At 44.5% G+C, this 18,915-nt stretch overlaps 1 protein-coding gene across 1 annotated transcript; it reads left to right on the top strand.

Annotated features, from left to right (window-relative positions):
- The first annotated feature begins 6,153 nt into the window (after nucleotides 1-6,153).
- Nucleotides 6,154-14,026, top strand: FMOD (fibromodulin). The gene is made up of 2 exons (XM_015407311.1): nucleotides 6,154-6,398; nucleotides 12,996-14,026. Exon 2 carries the CDS (start codon nucleotides 13,031-13,033, stop codon nucleotides 14,024-14,026), a length of 996 nt encoding a protein of 331 aa, XP_015262797.1. The 5' UTR covers nucleotides 6,154-6,398; nucleotides 12,996-13,030.
- The last annotated feature ends 4,889 nt before the right edge of the window (nucleotides 14,027-18,915 follow it).

Here is an 18,915-nt window from a genome sequence, read left to right as displayed (position 1 = left end):
CAATGTGGGTTTGGTATAACAGTGGAGGGAAAAGCCAATGCAGAATCGCCCAGTGTTGCAAGCTGCTATTCTTGCCTATCTGTACAGGTGCAGTTTACATCTGGGGTAGTCTGACAGTCTAGCAGCTGGTGCTATTTTTGCTAAATTGGCTGTTAGTGTCCAAGTGCTGTGTTGCTAGTTCTCCATGAGCACAAACTGCAGTTTTGCACACCACCGCACATCAAATGGACAGGTATATGGAACCTGTTGACGTTTGCCATCTAATGGCTGACAAAGATAACAACTTGCTCTTTTGGCAGGACAGCTTCCTACTAGTGAACTATGGGCAAGCTTTTCTCATTTCAGCCATCTGAAGTGGGGACTTGACACTGTAGGAATGTTAAAGGACCCAGAGCCAAACTAGATGTTACATGTGATATGAGTTGGGACATGGATGGCAGACCCAACTTGTTGTCACATGGAAGAACTAGGGAGCTTATCTGAAAAGCACTCTGTTGCTCCATTCAGCTCTGAGCAGTACAAGGGGGAGGAGAGGCTTCTAGTTTCCCTACTGTACTATTTTCACCAGCGGAAATGGTTGTGGAGGGGACTGTTTGTCCCTTTCTCTGGCTTCATGTGCCCTTCGCCTCCTCCCCCTTTGCAGTTCTCTGGTGCCAAAATGAAGCAGCAGAACACTTTCAAGGTGAGTTCTGCAATTCTTCCATTTGACAGTGAGATGGGTCAGGCATCCATGTCCCTACTCATATCACATGTAACATCTAGTTGGCTCTTAGAAGATGCATAATGAGAGCCAATAATTTCTACTATGTACGTGAGTGCAGTCAAGTCGCAATTGATTTATGGTGACTCCAGCAAGCTTTCAAGGCAAGTGAGAAGCAGAGGTGGTTTGCCTTCCTCTGCAGAATGTTCCTTGGTGGTCTCCCACCCAAGTATTGACCCGCTTAGCTTCCAAGATCGGATGAGCTCAGGCTATACCATGCTGCCTTACCTCCCATAATGATTTGTACTATGTGCATGAACTTGTACAATTTGGTTCACATTTCCCCCAGCTCCATTTGATCTTCTTATTGTGCTCAAAAATAGCTTGTGCATCGGTGAACTGGGAGTGGAGAAGAATTACCTTCCAACAAGGCAAGCAAAAAGGCTGGGGTGGGGGAAACTACCAGCATTTTTAGTCATTACTGAGAGAAGAAAACATGCACCATTGGTTCAAGGACAGGCCTCGCTTGGAAGAGCTATGCACCTCTTTGATAAGCAAAGGTAAAGCAAAACTGGACTGAGATGTGGGAGGGGCAGTTGAAGGAGAAGCTTGTGCCTTCATAGGGAAGCTGGCCTCACACCTTGACAGCACAGGTCTAAAAATCAGCAACACAGATAAGGAATGTTTAACACAAAGGACAGAGATCACTCAAGCTGTCCACAGAAGGACTATGAATAGCATACAGTTCAGAAGTCTTGTCCTCAGCTGTTCTAGTAACACTCATGAAAGTATGATTCTCTAAAAAGATCTGGGTTTTGCTCTGAGCCTGCCAGCTCTCATTAGGAGATCTGAGCCCTTTTGAAAATCTATCATCAGAAGCCCAATAATTCAACTCTCAGACCCTTGGTACTATAAAGATTTTTTTAAAATCTTACAGATGTCAGTATATACTTTGGATGCTAGTGCATTCAAATGAATGATACTAAAGGGGATACAAGCTTTAATCTATGGTTACGAGAGTGTTATTGTATTCTGTCAAGAGGGCTTTTATGTTGCATCTTAGTGAAAGGTGTTTTTTGAATGGGCTCTCAAGGCCAGTTGATATTCTTTAAGCTACTAAATACAGATGCACCTACCTGCCTGAATGAAAGTAGAAACTAACAATGTTCCCCTTTGGAAATGTGGCAAAAGAGATAGATCTCATTTTTGCTGCCAGTGGGCCACCTACTCATGGTAGGGTTACTAACCTCCATGTGGGGCCTGGAGATCTCCCAGAATTACAATTGATCTCCAGAATACATAGATCAGTTCCACTGGCGAAAATGACTGCTTTGGAGGGTGGACTCTGTGGCATTATAGCCAGCTGCAGTCCCTCTCCAGGCTCCACTCCCAAATCCCCAGGAATTTCCTAATCCAGAGTCGACATCCCTAAATCTGGGAGTTCTCTTATCCCCAAACCCTACCCTTTCCAGGCTCCACCCCCAAATCCCGGGGAATGTCCTAAAAGCTTCACTTGCTGATTCCTGAGGCTGTTGTTGAGTTGCCTGGAGTCCCATTCTGCGCACCCCCCCCCCCCCCGGTCATTTGGCAATCCTAATCTGTTAATGTGTTAAGTGTCTATTAAAAGAGATATTCAAGTGATGATAACTCATCTGGCAGCAGTTCTGGAAGGTCTCAGCCTGAGGTCTTTCTGCCGATTTTATTTCACTATTAGGAGTTTAGCAAAGACTTAAGAACCTAGCAATTACTTTGATTAGTGAGCCTAAGCTTGGTCTGTTTTGTTTCAGATATATCACACACAAAATTAGGCCTTGCATAAAATGTCACAGACTGTACCTCTTGCATTGCCTTGCCTTTGGACACTAATTTTTATACTTCGTTCTTTATTGTTGAGGACATCCTATGTGTTTGGTGGGTTCTAGCCCACCAAAGCTTACACTGCAATAAAACCTTTAGTCTTGAAGATGCTACAAGACTCATTTATACTTTTTGCATTTCTGCCTATACAGCCTTGCTTAGCTTACAGCAAAACTACAGATGTTACAAAAATACCATTAGTCATCAACACACTTCACAAAGAAACTATCCCATATAGGGCTGTTCCTTATTTTGGGGAGAGAAAAAACCCACCGTCATATGTGCAATAGTCAACTAACCATTAATGGTAGGTTTAAACCACCAGTCAGAAGATCAGTGAAGCTGGCAACAAGCAAAAATCTCTAGATCTTGGTATTGTCAACACATAGGCCACATAGATGTTCCAGCTTCATTCTCTCTGCGCTATATTTTGTAATGGAGAAAAAGACATAGGTTTGCTTTCTGCCCTGTATGAATGATAACTGAAAGGATTTAACCAGGAGACTCAAAAAGGTACCTATTCTGAGAGCAAGCCATATATAAATATATTTAACCCAATTAAATTAAAAAGAAGAAGGTTGGTATATATAGACACATGATCTTGGGAAACCAAGTTATCGGAATGAGACTTGAAAAACTGCTGAATTGCAAATAATAGATAGCGGCACTGGAAAACTCTGAAAACAACAGTACTGTAATACCTTTTTATTAAGACCAACCAACAGTGAGCACAAGGTGTTGAATTCCCTAGAACCCTTTATGAGCCTGGATGTTTATTACTAAATGGAGCAGCCAGAAAAGAGAGAAGATGCTTCAGGGCATACTGAAAAAGACCCTAATCTGCAGTTTTTAGCACTTTAAAATGAAATACAGGATGTTTTGCAGGATAAATTGGGTCAGAGGGCACTGAGTGCAAAACAGGTTTCAGGATATACCAAAGGCTACTCAGTCAGAGAAAAAAGAATGGCAATCCATCCTGAAGAAAGGAATGCAACTTGATCTGTTATCTAGATAGATTGTAGACAACATAAATACCTGTTTACTTATGTACTGGAGTTAAATTCCTCCCCAGTTGTACTTCTTTAGCAAAATGCATAGTGAAGTGGTTCTACAAATTCTTCCTTTTAGGAAATTGTCATCTGCCCATTAGTAAATAATATTGCCAAAGTACTTACTGCATACAGGTTTTGTTGTGGGGGTGGGTGGGTTGGACCTTTTGGCTATAAAACAATCTCAGAAAAAAATCAACCAATTTTTGTAGTTTGGGCAAAGGAGGTGCCCTGGAGCATATGATTAGTGTGTGGTTCAGCCCAGTATTTCACCCCAATGTACCATATCACAAGTTTCCCCAGAAAACACTGAATGAGAGAAGTACTATAGAGTGCTCAAGGGGAGATACAGCCCCTCCCTAATTGCACAGAAAGATGACTTGCTAATATTCCTCTGAACTGGTATGGATTATTACACAAGCAAAAGAATAGGGGAATCTAAACCAAAAAACTCCAGCTCATGTGTGAAAGCTTATTAAGGTTTTGGTGTTTCAACAGGCTCTGGGGAATTGTGAAATAGACTGATGTTGGCCACCAAAAACAGTTTATTTTGTAGAACATTTTTTCTATATCAAGATACATTGGAATTTGGCTCAGGGTAGCAAAGACACCCCAAATACAATTTGTGTAAGGCTTTCTCCACCACCACCATTGTCAAACACAATAAATTAAAACCACATGGAAGACAATTTATCTTCATTTAAACAGGAAAGTATCAATACAAATGTCAAATTAGATGATGGACTTGGTTAGTCTCAGTTTCTTGTTTCCATTCTCTCAAACATTTTGGGGAGTGTATCATATAATGAAAAGGAAGGAACCTACAGACCATCCAGTCCAACCCTCTGCACAATGCAGGATAACCTAAAGCATCCCTGACAAACGTCATGCAGCCTCTGCTTAAAAACCATGAGGGGATGCTTTCCCCACCTAGTGAAATGAAATGTTTCCTCATGTGTGGTATGTGTGTGTGTGTGTTTCATTTTCTCATGTAGACACTGTCCTGTGTGGCCTGTGTGAATGGCAGGCCTTCATTGTTAGCATGCTGGAAAATGTCCATGTGAATAGTTCTCAACAATATAACTGACAAGAGGCGGGACCCGCGATACTCGCGGGGGGGGAAGTATTCCCCACAGCTCCTGGCCTGCAGAAGAGGCAGCAGGTGAGCCCATCCTTCAACCTTCCTCTCCCAAGCGGTGGTGGCAGTGACGAGGCCTCACCGGTCCACCGAACTTTCTCCTCCCCTCCCCCCCTCAGCAGTGGCGATGGTGAGGCCGGAGCTCGGCCTGCCAAACTTTCTCCCTCCCCCCCGGGCGGCGGCGGTGAGGGATGTGCGGCTTGCAGCCACCAGCCAGCCAAGCCTTCTCTCCCCCCACCCCCTCCCCTTCTCTGGTGGCAGCAAAGCCATTCTAAGAGTGTTCCCTGCGCATGTGCAGGGGGCACTGTATTATTTTGGGGGGATTTAAATATCCCCCTATATTTTTTTTACAGTTTTCAGATTTTTCTGCACACCTGGGCATTGCCCCATGTGCACAGGAAAATCTCTCTGCCCCCAGGTGCCCCCGATGTGCGGATTTAGATATCCACACTCAGGGGGCACCTTCGCTATTAGATATATAGATGCTGATAAGCCAATAAGGGGAGACTGCGCTACATGCAATCCTCCTAGTATGTGTGGTCACCATTAGGTATGAATATGGAAATGAATATTTTCTAACTTCAGGTAACACAAATTTTCTCAGATTTGTTGATAGTTCAGGGTTACTCATACCAAAACTGGAAAATAAGTTGTCCTATTCACAAAGCATACTTAGCAGGTAGTGTGATCTCTCCTACATGTGGTCTGAGAGCCAAAATTGTAATGACTGAAAAGGGCTAGAGCTGCTGGAATGAATGAAACGCAGAGCTTGCCCTGGGCTATATTCAGGGGATGGTTTTTCAGGTGTGTTATATGGACCACTTTTGTTGTTGAGGAGCTGTTTCAGTTTAGGGGGCTGCCTATAAGCTACGTGAGCTCTTCCTCCTATATCAGAGAATAATTATTTTCCAGGATGACTAAAGAACTTGCTGTACCTTACTAGTGAACATCTGAACAGAGACTGGAGTAGTAGTGGCCAGTATGGTGGAAGCATTATGCAGGGTGGTGCCAAGAAGGGAAGAATTTGGGGTCAGGGATAGTTAGTGGAGAAGGATCGTAAGAGACTGGGAAGTCTTGGGACATGCAACCTGTAGCGATGGGCATTTTCTACAAAATTTGGCTTTGCCAACTGCAAAAACATCAAGTCTCCACACTTTCCCTTCCTCACATGTAGTCCTGAAAAGATCTTTCATTTCTAAGCAACACATTCCTAAATCTCCCCAGTTCAGCCTCCTCCCCATATTTTTGATGTCTTTCATTCCATTCTTCCTGATGAGAAACACAGCAGCGCTCGAGATGGTCTGTTAAAAACAACATCCAGGGTTCCACTAACTTGTTAAACAGAAAGAAGCTGAAACTGCCAAGCCCTCTGTAAGGGAAAAGGAGAGAGAAAATCCTCTAGTTATTTATAACACCAAGCAGCATTAAGGTCTCTTCACTCTGGTCTGCAAACTGCCTGCTGCTTGGAGGTCACTCCAAAAAAGAAAAAGTCCCAGCAGAGCCCATGGCCTTCCAGCTCAATATTTGATCAGGAGGCTGGGCGGGCACCAGCCTTGGCAAATTGAAACTTGCACACACACATGCTTCTTAATACACAGGAGGATCACACAGGCGGACACTGAAGCTCTGGGGGAAAAGGTCTTTAAAGCCTGGGGTGAGTTGATTTCTGAATTACATATTTTGTCAAAGGATGTGCTGGCAGTCCTCAGCACCTGCATGCCAAAGAGGTATCTGAAGCTCCTTGCTACGGTTGGCATAGTTCTAAACTGGGGTGTCATCATGAGAATAGCATGGGATGGCAAGCAAGTGAAGCTGCTGTGGTTACTGAGGATGGCTTCATTAATAATGAGCTGTCCTCCTTTGTGATTTGTGAAATTCTTGGCAGCAAGAGGTGAGATGAGACATACGCCCAGTCTTGGCAGTCTCCTTTCTTCAGCCTCTGGCTATTTAATGCCCAGGACACTATGTACCTGGTTGCACTGTCATTGGCTCACATGCATCATTATTGACAAAGAACAGTACAAATGAAATCACAGGCAGAACAAACAGTTGATAATTGCTGGATTAGGACTAGGACAGGAAGGCTGTCCTTAAGTGTCCAGCACTCTATAGTCCCAGGTGTAGGTGGGGGGGGGGATCACAATCCCAGATCATCTGAATACAAGTAACTAAAGGATGTTCCTTTAGAGATTATGAGATGTTACTTTTTTATACCCTCAAAGCCCATATGACTAGACTGCAATACCTAGAAAGCAAATGAGAATGAATCTTGCATCCATCCAGCACTGCAAAGAGGTACACCAAGCAGGAGAATACTTTCAGGGACAGTGTGAAGGAAAAGAATCCTTTCTGCAACTGCTATTATATACAGAGAGACATGACCTCTTCTACAAACAAGCAAAGCTCCGTAGTGTGGGCAGATGTCCATTTTACAAGCAGAGCAAGGAATGCTTTATTTTTGTTAAGCCAGGTGACACTAGAATGAGATGAGTAATGATTTTTGAAGAGTTGCCCACGTGTCAGGCTTCTAAAGTGCGCAATATCGAAACACAATGTAATGCTTCAAATAAACATAATGAACATGCAAATAAAAGCAAGTTCTTTCCATCCTACATTTTGTACTTCTGTGTGTGTGTGTGTGTGATGCACACTATTAATTATTCAGTGGTAAGATTCATATGTCTTGTGGCAAAGAATCAAGGTGCTGCAGTGGTTAAGAGTGTCTAGTATCTGGGACACCTGGGTTCAAATCCAACTTGTGCCATGGAAGCTCAGTGGGTAACCTTGGGCTAGTCACACTCTCTCAGACTAGCCTACCTCAAAGGGTTGTTGTGAGGATTAAATGGAGGGGAGGAGAACAAGGTAAGCTATTTTGGAAAGAAAGATGAGGCACAAATGAATTAAATAAAAGGTAGCACTTCTGTCAGCATAGTTCTAATCCCCCAGCTCTCAAACAGCAGTAGCTTCTAGTTGGGAAAATGCTGGGTTTGTTTTGTTGTTGTTTGTCCCCCCCCCCCATAGCAGTTGTGAATAATATGTGGAATGTGGTTTCTTGAGTCTTGTAGGCATCTATTGGATAGTGCCAGAGACATCACAATGACACATAACACAAGAAAATCCTACTGCAATTTTGTAAAAAGTTTATTCCTTATTGTAATCCTTTTGTAACCCCTCCCCCCAATTATGTTAGAAAAACTGGATAAGGTTTGAAGACAGGTGCAGAGAGAGATCTGCGCAGAGAACAATGGAACCCTGCCTGTTCCCCCTTTCCCAACTCCATGCACATGCAGGAGCTTGTATTTCTTAACCAAGCAGAGTAGGGAAGTCTGGATGGAGATGCGGGAGGTGTGCAAAGACATGTCCTTCCCTGTAAGAGGCAAGGATCATGTCCTTCACATTCTGTTGGTATTCTTCTTTAGAGGCTCTCTTTTCCCTGCAATACCCTGCCATTCTGTTTACTTATCAGTTGTCTTTTCCCCATGTTTGCATGTGGGGTGGTCCTCTTCCCTCTCTCTAGCATGCAAACATTTATTTACTTTGATTCCTATTTGAGCACATAAAGCTGCCTTATACAGTCAGATCAATGGTCTACCCAGCTCAGTCTGTCTACTGTATGCTGACTGGCAGTAGCAATTCTGCTGAGAGACCTGCTACCTGAGATCCTTTCATGAAGGATGGTAGGGATTGAACCTGGGACCTTTTGTGGGCGAAGCACGTACTCTACAATTGAGCCACAACCTGTGGTTTTTAATAAGCAGCAAACAGGCTCACTCAAGCCTCCTCTCACTTTCCATGGGAATGAATTACCTTGCGAGGTACTAGAACAAGGCGAACACTAGCATGGCACAAAAGGAGACACAATGAATCCAAAATTAAACACTTTTAAAGTGACAGATTTGGGTGGAAGAGAGTAAACTATGCACTGAGTTCACATTCATCGAAATCGTTAGGACTTAATAGATGTAGTGGATTGGGCTCTGAATTTTTGAGAGCAACATTTCCTCTTTCCATCTTGAATCCAGGCACTAGTGTTTCCGTCTCTTTTTCTTCCAGAAGCTGTGCCAGGGAGCCAGCAGTTTCCCCCAATCTAGGTACAGTTCAGAGGAGCCAGAGGACTATATCTTCTTTGTCTGGTGTGCCAGGATTTAATAGCAAAAATGTCATAAATATGCTTCCCTACCAGGCCACAGGATTGTGTATCAAAACAAGGCCCGTCTGCAGTCCATTCTGTAAGGTCCTGTGGACAATTGTTAGTTTGTGTGCAATTAGCAACTCAGTTCTAATAGTGTTTTCATACATGAGACTCTCAAAGAGACCCTTGCTTCAGTCAGTTTGTAATGGAAATGGAAATGTATTTATTATTTATTATTTATTAATTTTATTGGTATCCCGCCCTCCCCGTGAACAGGCTCAGGGTGGCTTACATTAGTCGGTACAAGGTACCATAAAATCCACATAAAAACATTTAAAACATTTTAAAACAATCAGGTAATCATTAAGTGCTAGGAATGATAATCATTCCATCATTAATTAAGATGGCGTACTATATGATGTAACAAGCAGACAATTTCCGACTCAGTGATCTTCTGGCGTCACACGATGGTATGGCTCGATCTCAAAGCTGGGACCAGCCCATAACCACAGATGTTTTTGGTAGTGGTGAGGGCGGCTCCTAATTGAAAGCCTGGTGAAGGGCTCCGTTTTACAGGCCCTGCGGAACAGTAGAAGATCCCACAGGGCCCTGATCTCTTCCATGAGCTCGTTCCACCAGTATGGAGCCACCACTGAAAAGGCCCTGGCCCTGGTGGTAGCGAGCCTGGCATCCTTGGGGGCTGGGAGGGTCAATCAGTGTTGTGACCCCGACCGTAGCGCTTTCTAGGGTATATATGGGGAAAGGCTGTTCCTCAGGTATGTCGGACCCTGGCCATATAGGGCTTTAAAGGTGAGTGCCAGCACTTTGAAGCAAATTTGGTATGCTATTGGCAGCCAGCGCAGTGCCTTCAGTGCAGGCCGGATGTGGTCTCATCTAGGAAGGCCCATCAGAAGCCTGGCTGCAGCATTCTGCACTAGCTGCAGCTTCCGGATTTGCGACAACGGCAGCCCCATGTAGAGAGCATTACAGTAGTCTAGTCTCAAGGTGACCATCCCATGGATCACTGTAACCAGGTCACCGCAGTTGAGGAAGGGAACCAACTGCTGAAACAGGAAAAGATGGTAAAAAGCTGACTTAGCAGTGGCTGCTACCTGGGCCTCCATTGTTAAGGAGGGATCCAGGAGCACTCCCAAACTCCTAACCTCCGGCGCTGGCACTAATTGTGCCCCACCAAAGGTTGGGAGTGGGATCCCTACCCCCAAACCGCCCCGACTCAGGCACAGGACCTCTGTCTTCACCAGGTTCAGCTTCAGCCAACTCAGTCTAAGCCAATCAGCCACAGCTTGCAGTGCCTGGTCCAGAAATTCCGGTCTGGAGTCCGACTGGCCACCCAACATCAGATAGAACTGAGTGTCATCAGCATACTGGTGACATCCCAGCCCATACCTCCGGGCAATCTGGGCAAGGGGGCGCATGTAGATGCTGAATAACATCAGGGAAAGCACTGCCCCTTGAGGCACTCCGCACTCAAGGGGGTGTCTCCTGGACTGCTGTTCCCCTAGCACCACCCTTTGTCCCTGGCCCTGGAGAAAGGAAGCGAGCCATTGCAAGGCAAGCCGCTGGATCCCCATGTCGGTGAGGCGGTGGGTCAGCAACTGATGGTCGACCATGTCAAATGCGGCCACTGGTCCAACAACAACAGTACCACCGAACTGCCCCGATCAAGATGCCTCCAGAGGTCATCCGTAAGAGCAACCAATGCCGTCTCCATCCCATGTCCCGGGTGGAAGCCGGACTGGGAGAGATCTAATATAGAAGTGTCATCCATAAAGCCCTGCAACTGTATCGCCACCGCCCTCTCAATTAAAACACTGCATTGACCAAAATGTTCATGTACATGACAAGTGCTTCTTTCGCTTCCATATTTACAAAGAACAGACATCACCATGAAAAGCAGGGGAGAGGCTCAAAATGGATTTAAATCTTATATGTGGAAGGTTAAACAGCATCATCATATATGTACGCTGTTTTCACCCACAACCTGCCTGGCCTGTTACCACTACTTAGGTCCAGGTGATAAGATCCTCACTTATATGCAGGAAGCCTTAATTTTGGTTATTCTTATGAAATTCCAGCAGGCAGAGCTGCAGCAAGTGATAGTGGATGCCCCAATTCTGAAATCTTCCAGGTGAGCAATTCCAGCATAGGTAGGGACCATGTCACATTCATCCATAGCTCCTAGAACATTTCCAGAGCACCACGGGAAGCAACCCCACTGAAACAGGTCAGTAACGAACCAGTCATGCCTGAGCAGGAAGAAAAATCAGTTTGCTAGCAAAAAGTACCCAAGCCAGGTCTAATCTGGCCAGAATACAACCCGATGAAACTATTCATTCCGTAGCAAAGATAGGAACTAAAGCTCGGACTTCTATGGATAAGCCCATTTCTTTGTCATAGTGCTGTTCAGTTTCCCCTACTATGTCCCTACTTCAAATCCTTTCTGACCATGGTTCAAGTCAGGAAAAATAAGCTTGTTCCTTCTTACTTTGGCCCCTTACTCCCAATTTTTCCTGTTTGTACCTCATCATTCACAAAGCAACTTTGATCTTTGCAAACATCGTTGCTATTTGGAAAAGTCTTCATGCTATTGTATGACAACCTCTGAGCTGTTCACTGGCTGCCCTGATCTTGACTGGCACTTTAAGTCTTTGCTGATCAGACTGCATCATCAGTCACACAGAATTAATTCTGCTCCTGGGTTGGATGATGTTCAGTGAGATTTCCAGGGCATCTTGAAAATGTTCTTGCTTCAAATCCTTGAGTAAATGCATTGTGTGCTTAAATGAATGCACAACTTCAACTGCACTTATCATTAAAAATAATGCATGTTTACTTACATGAAAAGTCAATGTTGTTTAAGTCACCTGTGAAGGAACAAACGTATAGGCTGTTTTTACCACTGTTGGATGCCAGACTTGTGGCTGCAAGAATAACAGTTCTAAAACCTTTTTCCCGGTCATAGTGCAGCAGACTCATGGTGATCCCATAGGGTTTTCAAGGCAAGAGGTAGCCTGCCATTGCCTGCCTCTGCATAGCAACCATAAACTTCCCTGGTGGTCTCCCATCCAAAATCCAAGTACTAACCATGGTAGACCCTGACAAGATAGGCTAGCCTGGGCTATCCAGACCAGGTCTTCTAAAACATAGCTAATGGTAAATGTTGCTGGGGATGGCAACAACATAACAACCCTGTGAGATAGGGTTCATGTTGGAATGGGAATCTGAACCCTTGCATCAGTCCAATACTGTAACCATTGTCCCATAATGCTGGCTACTTCCCCCGCCTATTTTTGGCCTTCTCTCCTATTTCAGAAACAGAAGAAGGAAAGCTGGTTTTACAATCTCCATCTGGCTCCATCCTCAATCCCTATATATTTATTTTCCATTTTGTAACTGGGCTCTACTCCTTTGCCAGCAGCTCTGTTCCCTCGTGAACCAGATCCCACCCTCTTTAAAGCTGGACTTCACCTTGGCACACCAGCCTCTACTCCTTTACCAGGGTTGCTGTGACCTGCCCCGTGGCGCATCAGCTTTCACTCTGGCCTTTGCACAGGTACCAGAATTTTGTCTTTCAGTCCATGGAAAATGCTGTTTGCCAAAAGTATCTGGTTTAGATCTTGTCTGCCATAATGTTTCCCATCCTTGTGTAATTCACATTCAACATGGCAGTGTCAGCAGCTAACATATCTGCAAACCATCATTGGTGAAAAACTGCAGCACTCATGTAATACCCATTTGAAATGGAGCAGATTTCCCTCCTTCCACTTGCTAGCTACTATTGTGTGTATGTGTTTGCTCTTGGGATACAAATGGAAGGATATGTGGAAAGCTTTCAGTGGAAGGTGTTGTTTGCTTTATTTAACCAGTTCTCAGCACTCTAAATGCACAGTTTGGTGATTTCTGATACCACTCTTTTGGGAAACTCACTACTGACAGTAGAATTCATGACTACACATATTCAGTTATCAATGAAATCCATTTTGTTCAGTGTATTTATGATGCCCTCCACCCCAAACAAAACAGAAACTTGACTCTACTTCTTATTCATGTATGCCTGAGCTAACACTTTCCATGTTGTTTTTTAATCTCTCTTTTCAGCATTCTTTATAGTTTGGTCCAAGATTTGTGGCAAGATGCTCTGGGCTTCTGTTCTCATCGTGGCTGGCCTCTGTGGTGTGTCCATGAGCCAGTATGAAGACTACGAGGACATGTTCTGGCTGCAAGCATACCTACGCAGCCAGTCCTCATCCTACAGCTATTCACCATATTATGAAGATGAGGTTCCTGCATATTCCTATGTCCCAGCTGGGTCTCCTGATGGGGAGCCTGTCCCTGAACCCCCTGTTTCTAGGGAATGCCCTCATGAGTGTGAATGCCCTCCCAACTTCTCTTCTGCTTTGTACTGTGACACTCGCAATCTCAAGTATCTTCCTTTTGTGCCTTCCCGGATGAAATATGCATATTTCCAGAACAACCAAATCACGACTATCCAAGAGGGAGCTTTTGACAATGCTACAAGTCTGGAATGGATTGCACTGCATGGCAACCAAATCACCAGTGAGAAGATGGGCAAGAGAGTCTTTGCTAAGCTCAAGAATCTGGAGAGGTTGTACCTGGACCACAACAACCTGACCAAGATGCCTACCCCACTGCCACGGTCCCTGAGAGAGCTTCACCTGGGTTACAATCAGATCTCCAAGGTTCCCTCCAATGCTCTTGAGGGCTTAGAGAACCTCACTGCCCTGTATCTCAGCCACAACCAGATCCATGAAATTGGACCAAACCTCAGAGGGTTAAAGTCTCTGATTGTTGTGGACCTGAGCTACAACCAACTGAGGAGAGTCCCTGATGGCCTTCCAAGCTCTCTAGAGCAGCTCTATTTGGAGCAGAACAACATATACAGTGTCCCTGAGGATTACTTCAAGGCTTCCCCCAGACTGAACTATGTACGAATGTCCCACAATAGTCTGACAAATGATGGACTTGCCTCCAATGCTTTCAATACCAGTAGTCTCCTGGAACTGGATCTCTCTTACAACAGACTTCAGAAGATACCAAAGGTCAGCACAAGCCTCGAGAATCTCTACCTCCAGGGGAACAGAATAAACGGTGAGCATTCCAGACAGTGAGCTCTTACGGAATGACGTTAGAGCAGAATATGCCATATGTGGGTGGGATCATTGTTGCAAAGGCAAGAATAAAAGGATCAGTGAGCTCTAGACTCTGTTCTCTTAGCTATGTGGAAAGCCAAGCTAATGATTAGGCCTTAAAACCAGGAACTGAATTCCCACGTGGGTGCTGGGTGGTCTTAGTGATTCTGGGACCCTGGGTAAAAGTCCATAATGGGGTTCCAGAATCACAGCACTCCCTGCTACCCCCTCTGCTGGTGCAGCCCTTGAGCCAGCTATGAGGGGAAGGGTCTGGTTCATGTGAGCACCCCTAAGTCAGCTGCTAGGGGGACAGGCATGCACTGCCATCTGCCACCACTGAGCCAGCTTCCCAAGCCCCAGAAGCAACAGGCTTGTGCAGCTGTGGAAGTAGCTGATGAACTCTCCCCTATTCTTTCCCTCTTAAGGGAGGTGGGGCCATGGGCAGTCTCTGTTTCCCATTTGTAAGGATTCCTTTATACATTTCTTTACTGGACTCACTTGTCCTGGACAGAGTGAAGTTGGCTTTTTCAGAGGAAGTTAAGAGCTTGGGGATGCTCAGTGCCTTTCTGTTTAAAAAGCAGGATGGCTCAGTAGCCAACAGTACCTTCCATCAGCTGCATGTGGTTAGCCAACTCTCTCCCTTCTTACTCTCAGCTGATCTGGCCATGCTGATCCATGCTTCTATAACCTCACAGTTGTATTAGTGTAATGTGCTCTATATTGGGCTGCCCTTGAAGACAACCCAGAAATTGCAGCTGGTCCAGAATGCAGCAGTCCCGTTATCTGTGGCTAGCCAATGGGAGCATGTGTTGCCCATTTTGAAACAACTACACCAGTTTGTTTCCAAGATTAATTTGAGGTGCTGGGTAGGACCTTTAAAGCCCTTCACAGCCTGCAGCCCACATATGTAAAGGACCAGCTCCTTCCATATGTTCCTGAAGCCTCAGCTACAGTCTTCAGGCTGCCACCTGCTGGCTGTTCCCACACTTAGAGTGATACACGAGGCACTGATTAGAGGTGGGCCTTTTCTGTTATTGTTCCCACCCTGAGAAATGTCCTTAGGGTAAATCCTAGGGATCTACTATAGATATCAGTTCCCCTGGAGAAAATGGCTGCTTTGGCAGGTGGACTCTCTGGCATGATACCCCACTGAGATCCCTTCTCTCAGCAAACCCCACTGCCCCCAGGCTCTGCCCTCAAATCTCCACGAATTTCTCAGCCCAGAGTTAGCAACCCTACATGGGGTCCCTGGTGAGGGGTGGCCCTCTCATTGGAGAGCTTTAGGCAGCACTGCATGGCCTGCTCATTTGTTAGGGCTTTTGATGGGCTATTTTTGGGGTGGTAGTTGGGGGGGTTATTATTTGTAATGTTTTAATCATTGCTGTAAGCCACCTTGAGGAAAAAAGAAAAGATGGGGTGAAATATTTAAATAAATAAATAAGATGTTTGGATCAATGAAAGAATGTTTGTTTCTGCTGTTGCCAAGTAGACACAGCTTTAGGGCAGAGCTTGTTACTAGGATCATTTAGCGGTAATATTGTATGACATGATGCTAATCATCATGGACACCAGTGACACGGTCATGTTCAAGGAAAAGAAATTATCACAGGAATCACTCAGTATCATATATCTTCAAGGAAAAGAAATTATCACAGGAATCACTCAGTATCATATATCTAAGTGTAGCCCCACCATACAAATAAAAGAAATCTACAAGGGGGCACCCAGACCTGGGCTATATTTCTCTGCCCATGTATGCACAAATATTAAAAAAACGGGGGGGGGGAATAAGGGTTAAGTAGCTAGCAAAGTTTCTGCTTTGCAGACATTGCTAAAAAAATTCAGCTGCCATCTTGAGGTAACCAATATACCATGTCATCAGCCTGAGGGGAGGGTGGTGGACAATGGGCAAATGTCGAGGTTGGGGAGTGAGGAGGTGTTATAGGTGTCCCTTTGGGGAAGATCTGACAACTCTTGACTTAGGGCAAGTATGCATTAATAGCTGCCCAATTCCAAGAACAAGCCAGGCTTTTGCCCATCTGAAAAGGGGTAGAATCCTTTGACCAGGTTATTCTCTTAACAGAAAGATAAAAAGGGACTGAAGCAATGCATCCTTTTAAAGATTTTATTTTTAAAAAATGGCAGGATAAGGCGCAAGCATGAACAAGCATGATTAAGTCAGAGCAGACTCTTTGATACCATTTCAGGCTCTCTGTCTCTCTCAGGAAAACAGTTCCTTTTCTAAGCAGAAACAAGAATTGCTTTGGCTTCTGAACTGGCAAAACAATTTGGAGCTGCAAGGTCGGCTCTCACAAAATGAGCACCCTGACCCTGCACATTACAAAGATATCTGTTCCTCAGAAATGCAGGCATAGATCACCAGGCTGGATCAAGCTGAAGTGACTCTGTCAGGTTGATCTGGAAATCTTTTGAGTACTAGAAAGGCTAAGACAGCCTCAGAGAAAATTGGATGGGTAGGCAGGAAGGGGACAGAGTCCTAACAAGAGGAGAGTGCTCAGGGGCATGGTCTGGGAATAGGATTTCCCCTCTTGTACAGGTCTTCAAAGATATCCTGTGGTATTAAATACAATGGATGGCATGGTCTTCTCTCACATACATATGTATATTAAATCAGTGAAAATACATGATTGTTCAACATGAAGGCAGAAAGGGGACTTGGTCTGGTTCTCACATGCAAGAGAATAATGTGGCAATGAGATGACAGCGTGCCAAGGTAGTAGAATTTCACAACCATTTCAGTCTGAGCTGAGAATCCTGGAAGATCATGTTGTAATATGCTCCCTTATGTTGTTGTTGTTGTTGTTGTTGTTGTTGTTGTTGTATCTCCAAATATAAAACTTGTACAGCAAACAAAGAGGGGGGAGTAGAACCTTCCTTCTTGCTGGACTAGTCTTCTGTTTGAAATAATCTTTTGACATGAAAGAACATTCACATCTGCCCCCAGGACCCTGAAGTGGTCCAGTTCATTCCACCAACTCAGGCCTTCACTTCCAGAATACCATCTCATGACCTTGCATTGTGAACAAGCAACTTGCAGAGAAAGGAAAGCACAAAACACCAATTGTTCCATTCTCTTAAAGTGAAGATTAACTGGTGAAGCACAGTAGATGGAGTTGTTTCAGTTCTTGTTTGGGAAGAGTTATACAGCTACTGATCATGGCATCGAGACTTCAGAACGGTTGTCTGGGGCATTCCTAGTTGCCATAGATTATTCAGGCGCATTAGAATGCTTATTTGAATGGAAACATCTTAAATTCTTCAGGGTTCTTGTAGAAGCATTGTCCTCATAAAGTTTGAGACCCTCTCAGTCTCAGCCACACCCATTAGCATATATTTACTGTGAGATTTTTTTGCTCCAGTGGGCACACCTGGAATGAACATCATTTGCTATGTTGTTGCCCACTCTCCGAATCTGGAGAGATCCTCCTGGAGCTCTTCACAATCCATCTTGGTTTCCACCATGTTGAATAATTTGGTATAATCCACAAATTTGTTCCAAATCATTTATAAACAAATAGCACCAGTCCCAATACTGATCCTTGTGGGAACATTTCCCTCCATTGCAAGAACTGGCCATGTACTGCTACTCATTCTTTCCTGCCATTTAACCCAAATTTAATCCATAAAATGACCTGTTCCCCATATCCCATTACTGCTAAATCTTTGATAAGGCACTTTGTCAAAAGCCTTTTAAAGATATATCATTTCTACTGGATCACCCTTATCCCCATGTTGTTAATCTTCTCAAATAATTCCAAAAGGTTGGTGAGACAAGGCTGGTGATTTTCACTCAGCAGGCTTTGTATCTCTACGTGCTTATTTTGTTGTTGTTGTTCAGTCGCACATTCGAGTCCGACTCTTTGCGACCCCATGGACCAGATCACACTAGGCCTTCCGGTCCTCCGCCATACTCTAAAGTTTGCTCAACTTCATTGCATCTATGACACTGTCTAACCATCTCATCCTTTGCCGTCCCCATCTTCTTTGTGCTTATTACTCCTGTGTTTAATTAGAGTTTCTACTAATTTATCTGGAACAGATGTAAAGCAAACTGGACTGTAATTTTCTGGATTACCCCTGGACTCCTTTTTAAAAATCTAAGTAACAATTGCTGCTTTCCAGTCTTCTGGTACACACACCAATCTTAGCAACAACTTACCCTGGTCAGTAGATTAATGTTTTCACATGTTAGTTCTTTAAGAACTCTCAGGTCTATGCCATCTGTACTCAAAGACCTGTTAAATTTTTAGTTTGCACAAATCCCGTTACCTCAATTTGAAAATACTTGCTTAGTGATTTCCCACGCATGGACTAAGTTCTTATAAATCCATATTAGGCTTTTTAATGAGTTGCTGTGACCCCTTAATTCACACCCTGTACAGGGGCAGGAGGCATGCTGCTGGGAAGAGCCAAGCCAGGGAGTGCAAGGGCAACCAGCAGCCTCTAATCTTGTGCCTGTCTAGTAGCAAGCAGCCAAAGCATTGGGGAGGCATACCAGTGTCAGCCTGCCCTCATCCTACTCCCAGGAGCTAGAGAAACTGCCTTCCAAGAAGGGACAAAAATATCCAACCAAGAGACTGCAGGTCCTTTTCTTTTTTAGCACTTTTCCTGGCCTCCCACTTCATTAAAAGAGCAGGGCCTCGCCTACATGCCAGGGCTGTAAAGGCCTCTTGCACCACCTGTCTCTCAGGTGGGTCCCAGAAAGCCAGCACACTGAATACAGGAGCTCATCATGAACAGAATCTTTGCAACACCTACTGCTGGTGGCTCTATTAATTACCTTCAAGAATCTACAGCAGAAAATAATGACAGTATCATTTGCTATTTTATCTTACAAGAGGAGCTCC

The sequence above is a fragment of the Gekko japonicus genome, unplaced genomic scaffold (genome assembly GCF_001447785.1).
Source record: "Gekko japonicus isolate JY-2015 unplaced genomic scaffold, Gekko_japonicus_V1.1 scaffold228, whole genome shotgun sequence".
NCBI lineage: Eukaryota > Metazoa > Chordata > Lepidosauria > Squamata > Gekkonidae > Gekko > Gekko japonicus.
This window is presented reverse-complemented; position numbering and strand designations above follow the sequence as displayed.

Coding starts and splice junctions, on each gene's coding strand:
- FMOD (XM_015407311.1), top strand. CDS start 13,031: ATGCTCTGGGCTTCTGTTCTCATCGTGGCTGGCCTCTGTGGTGTGTCC.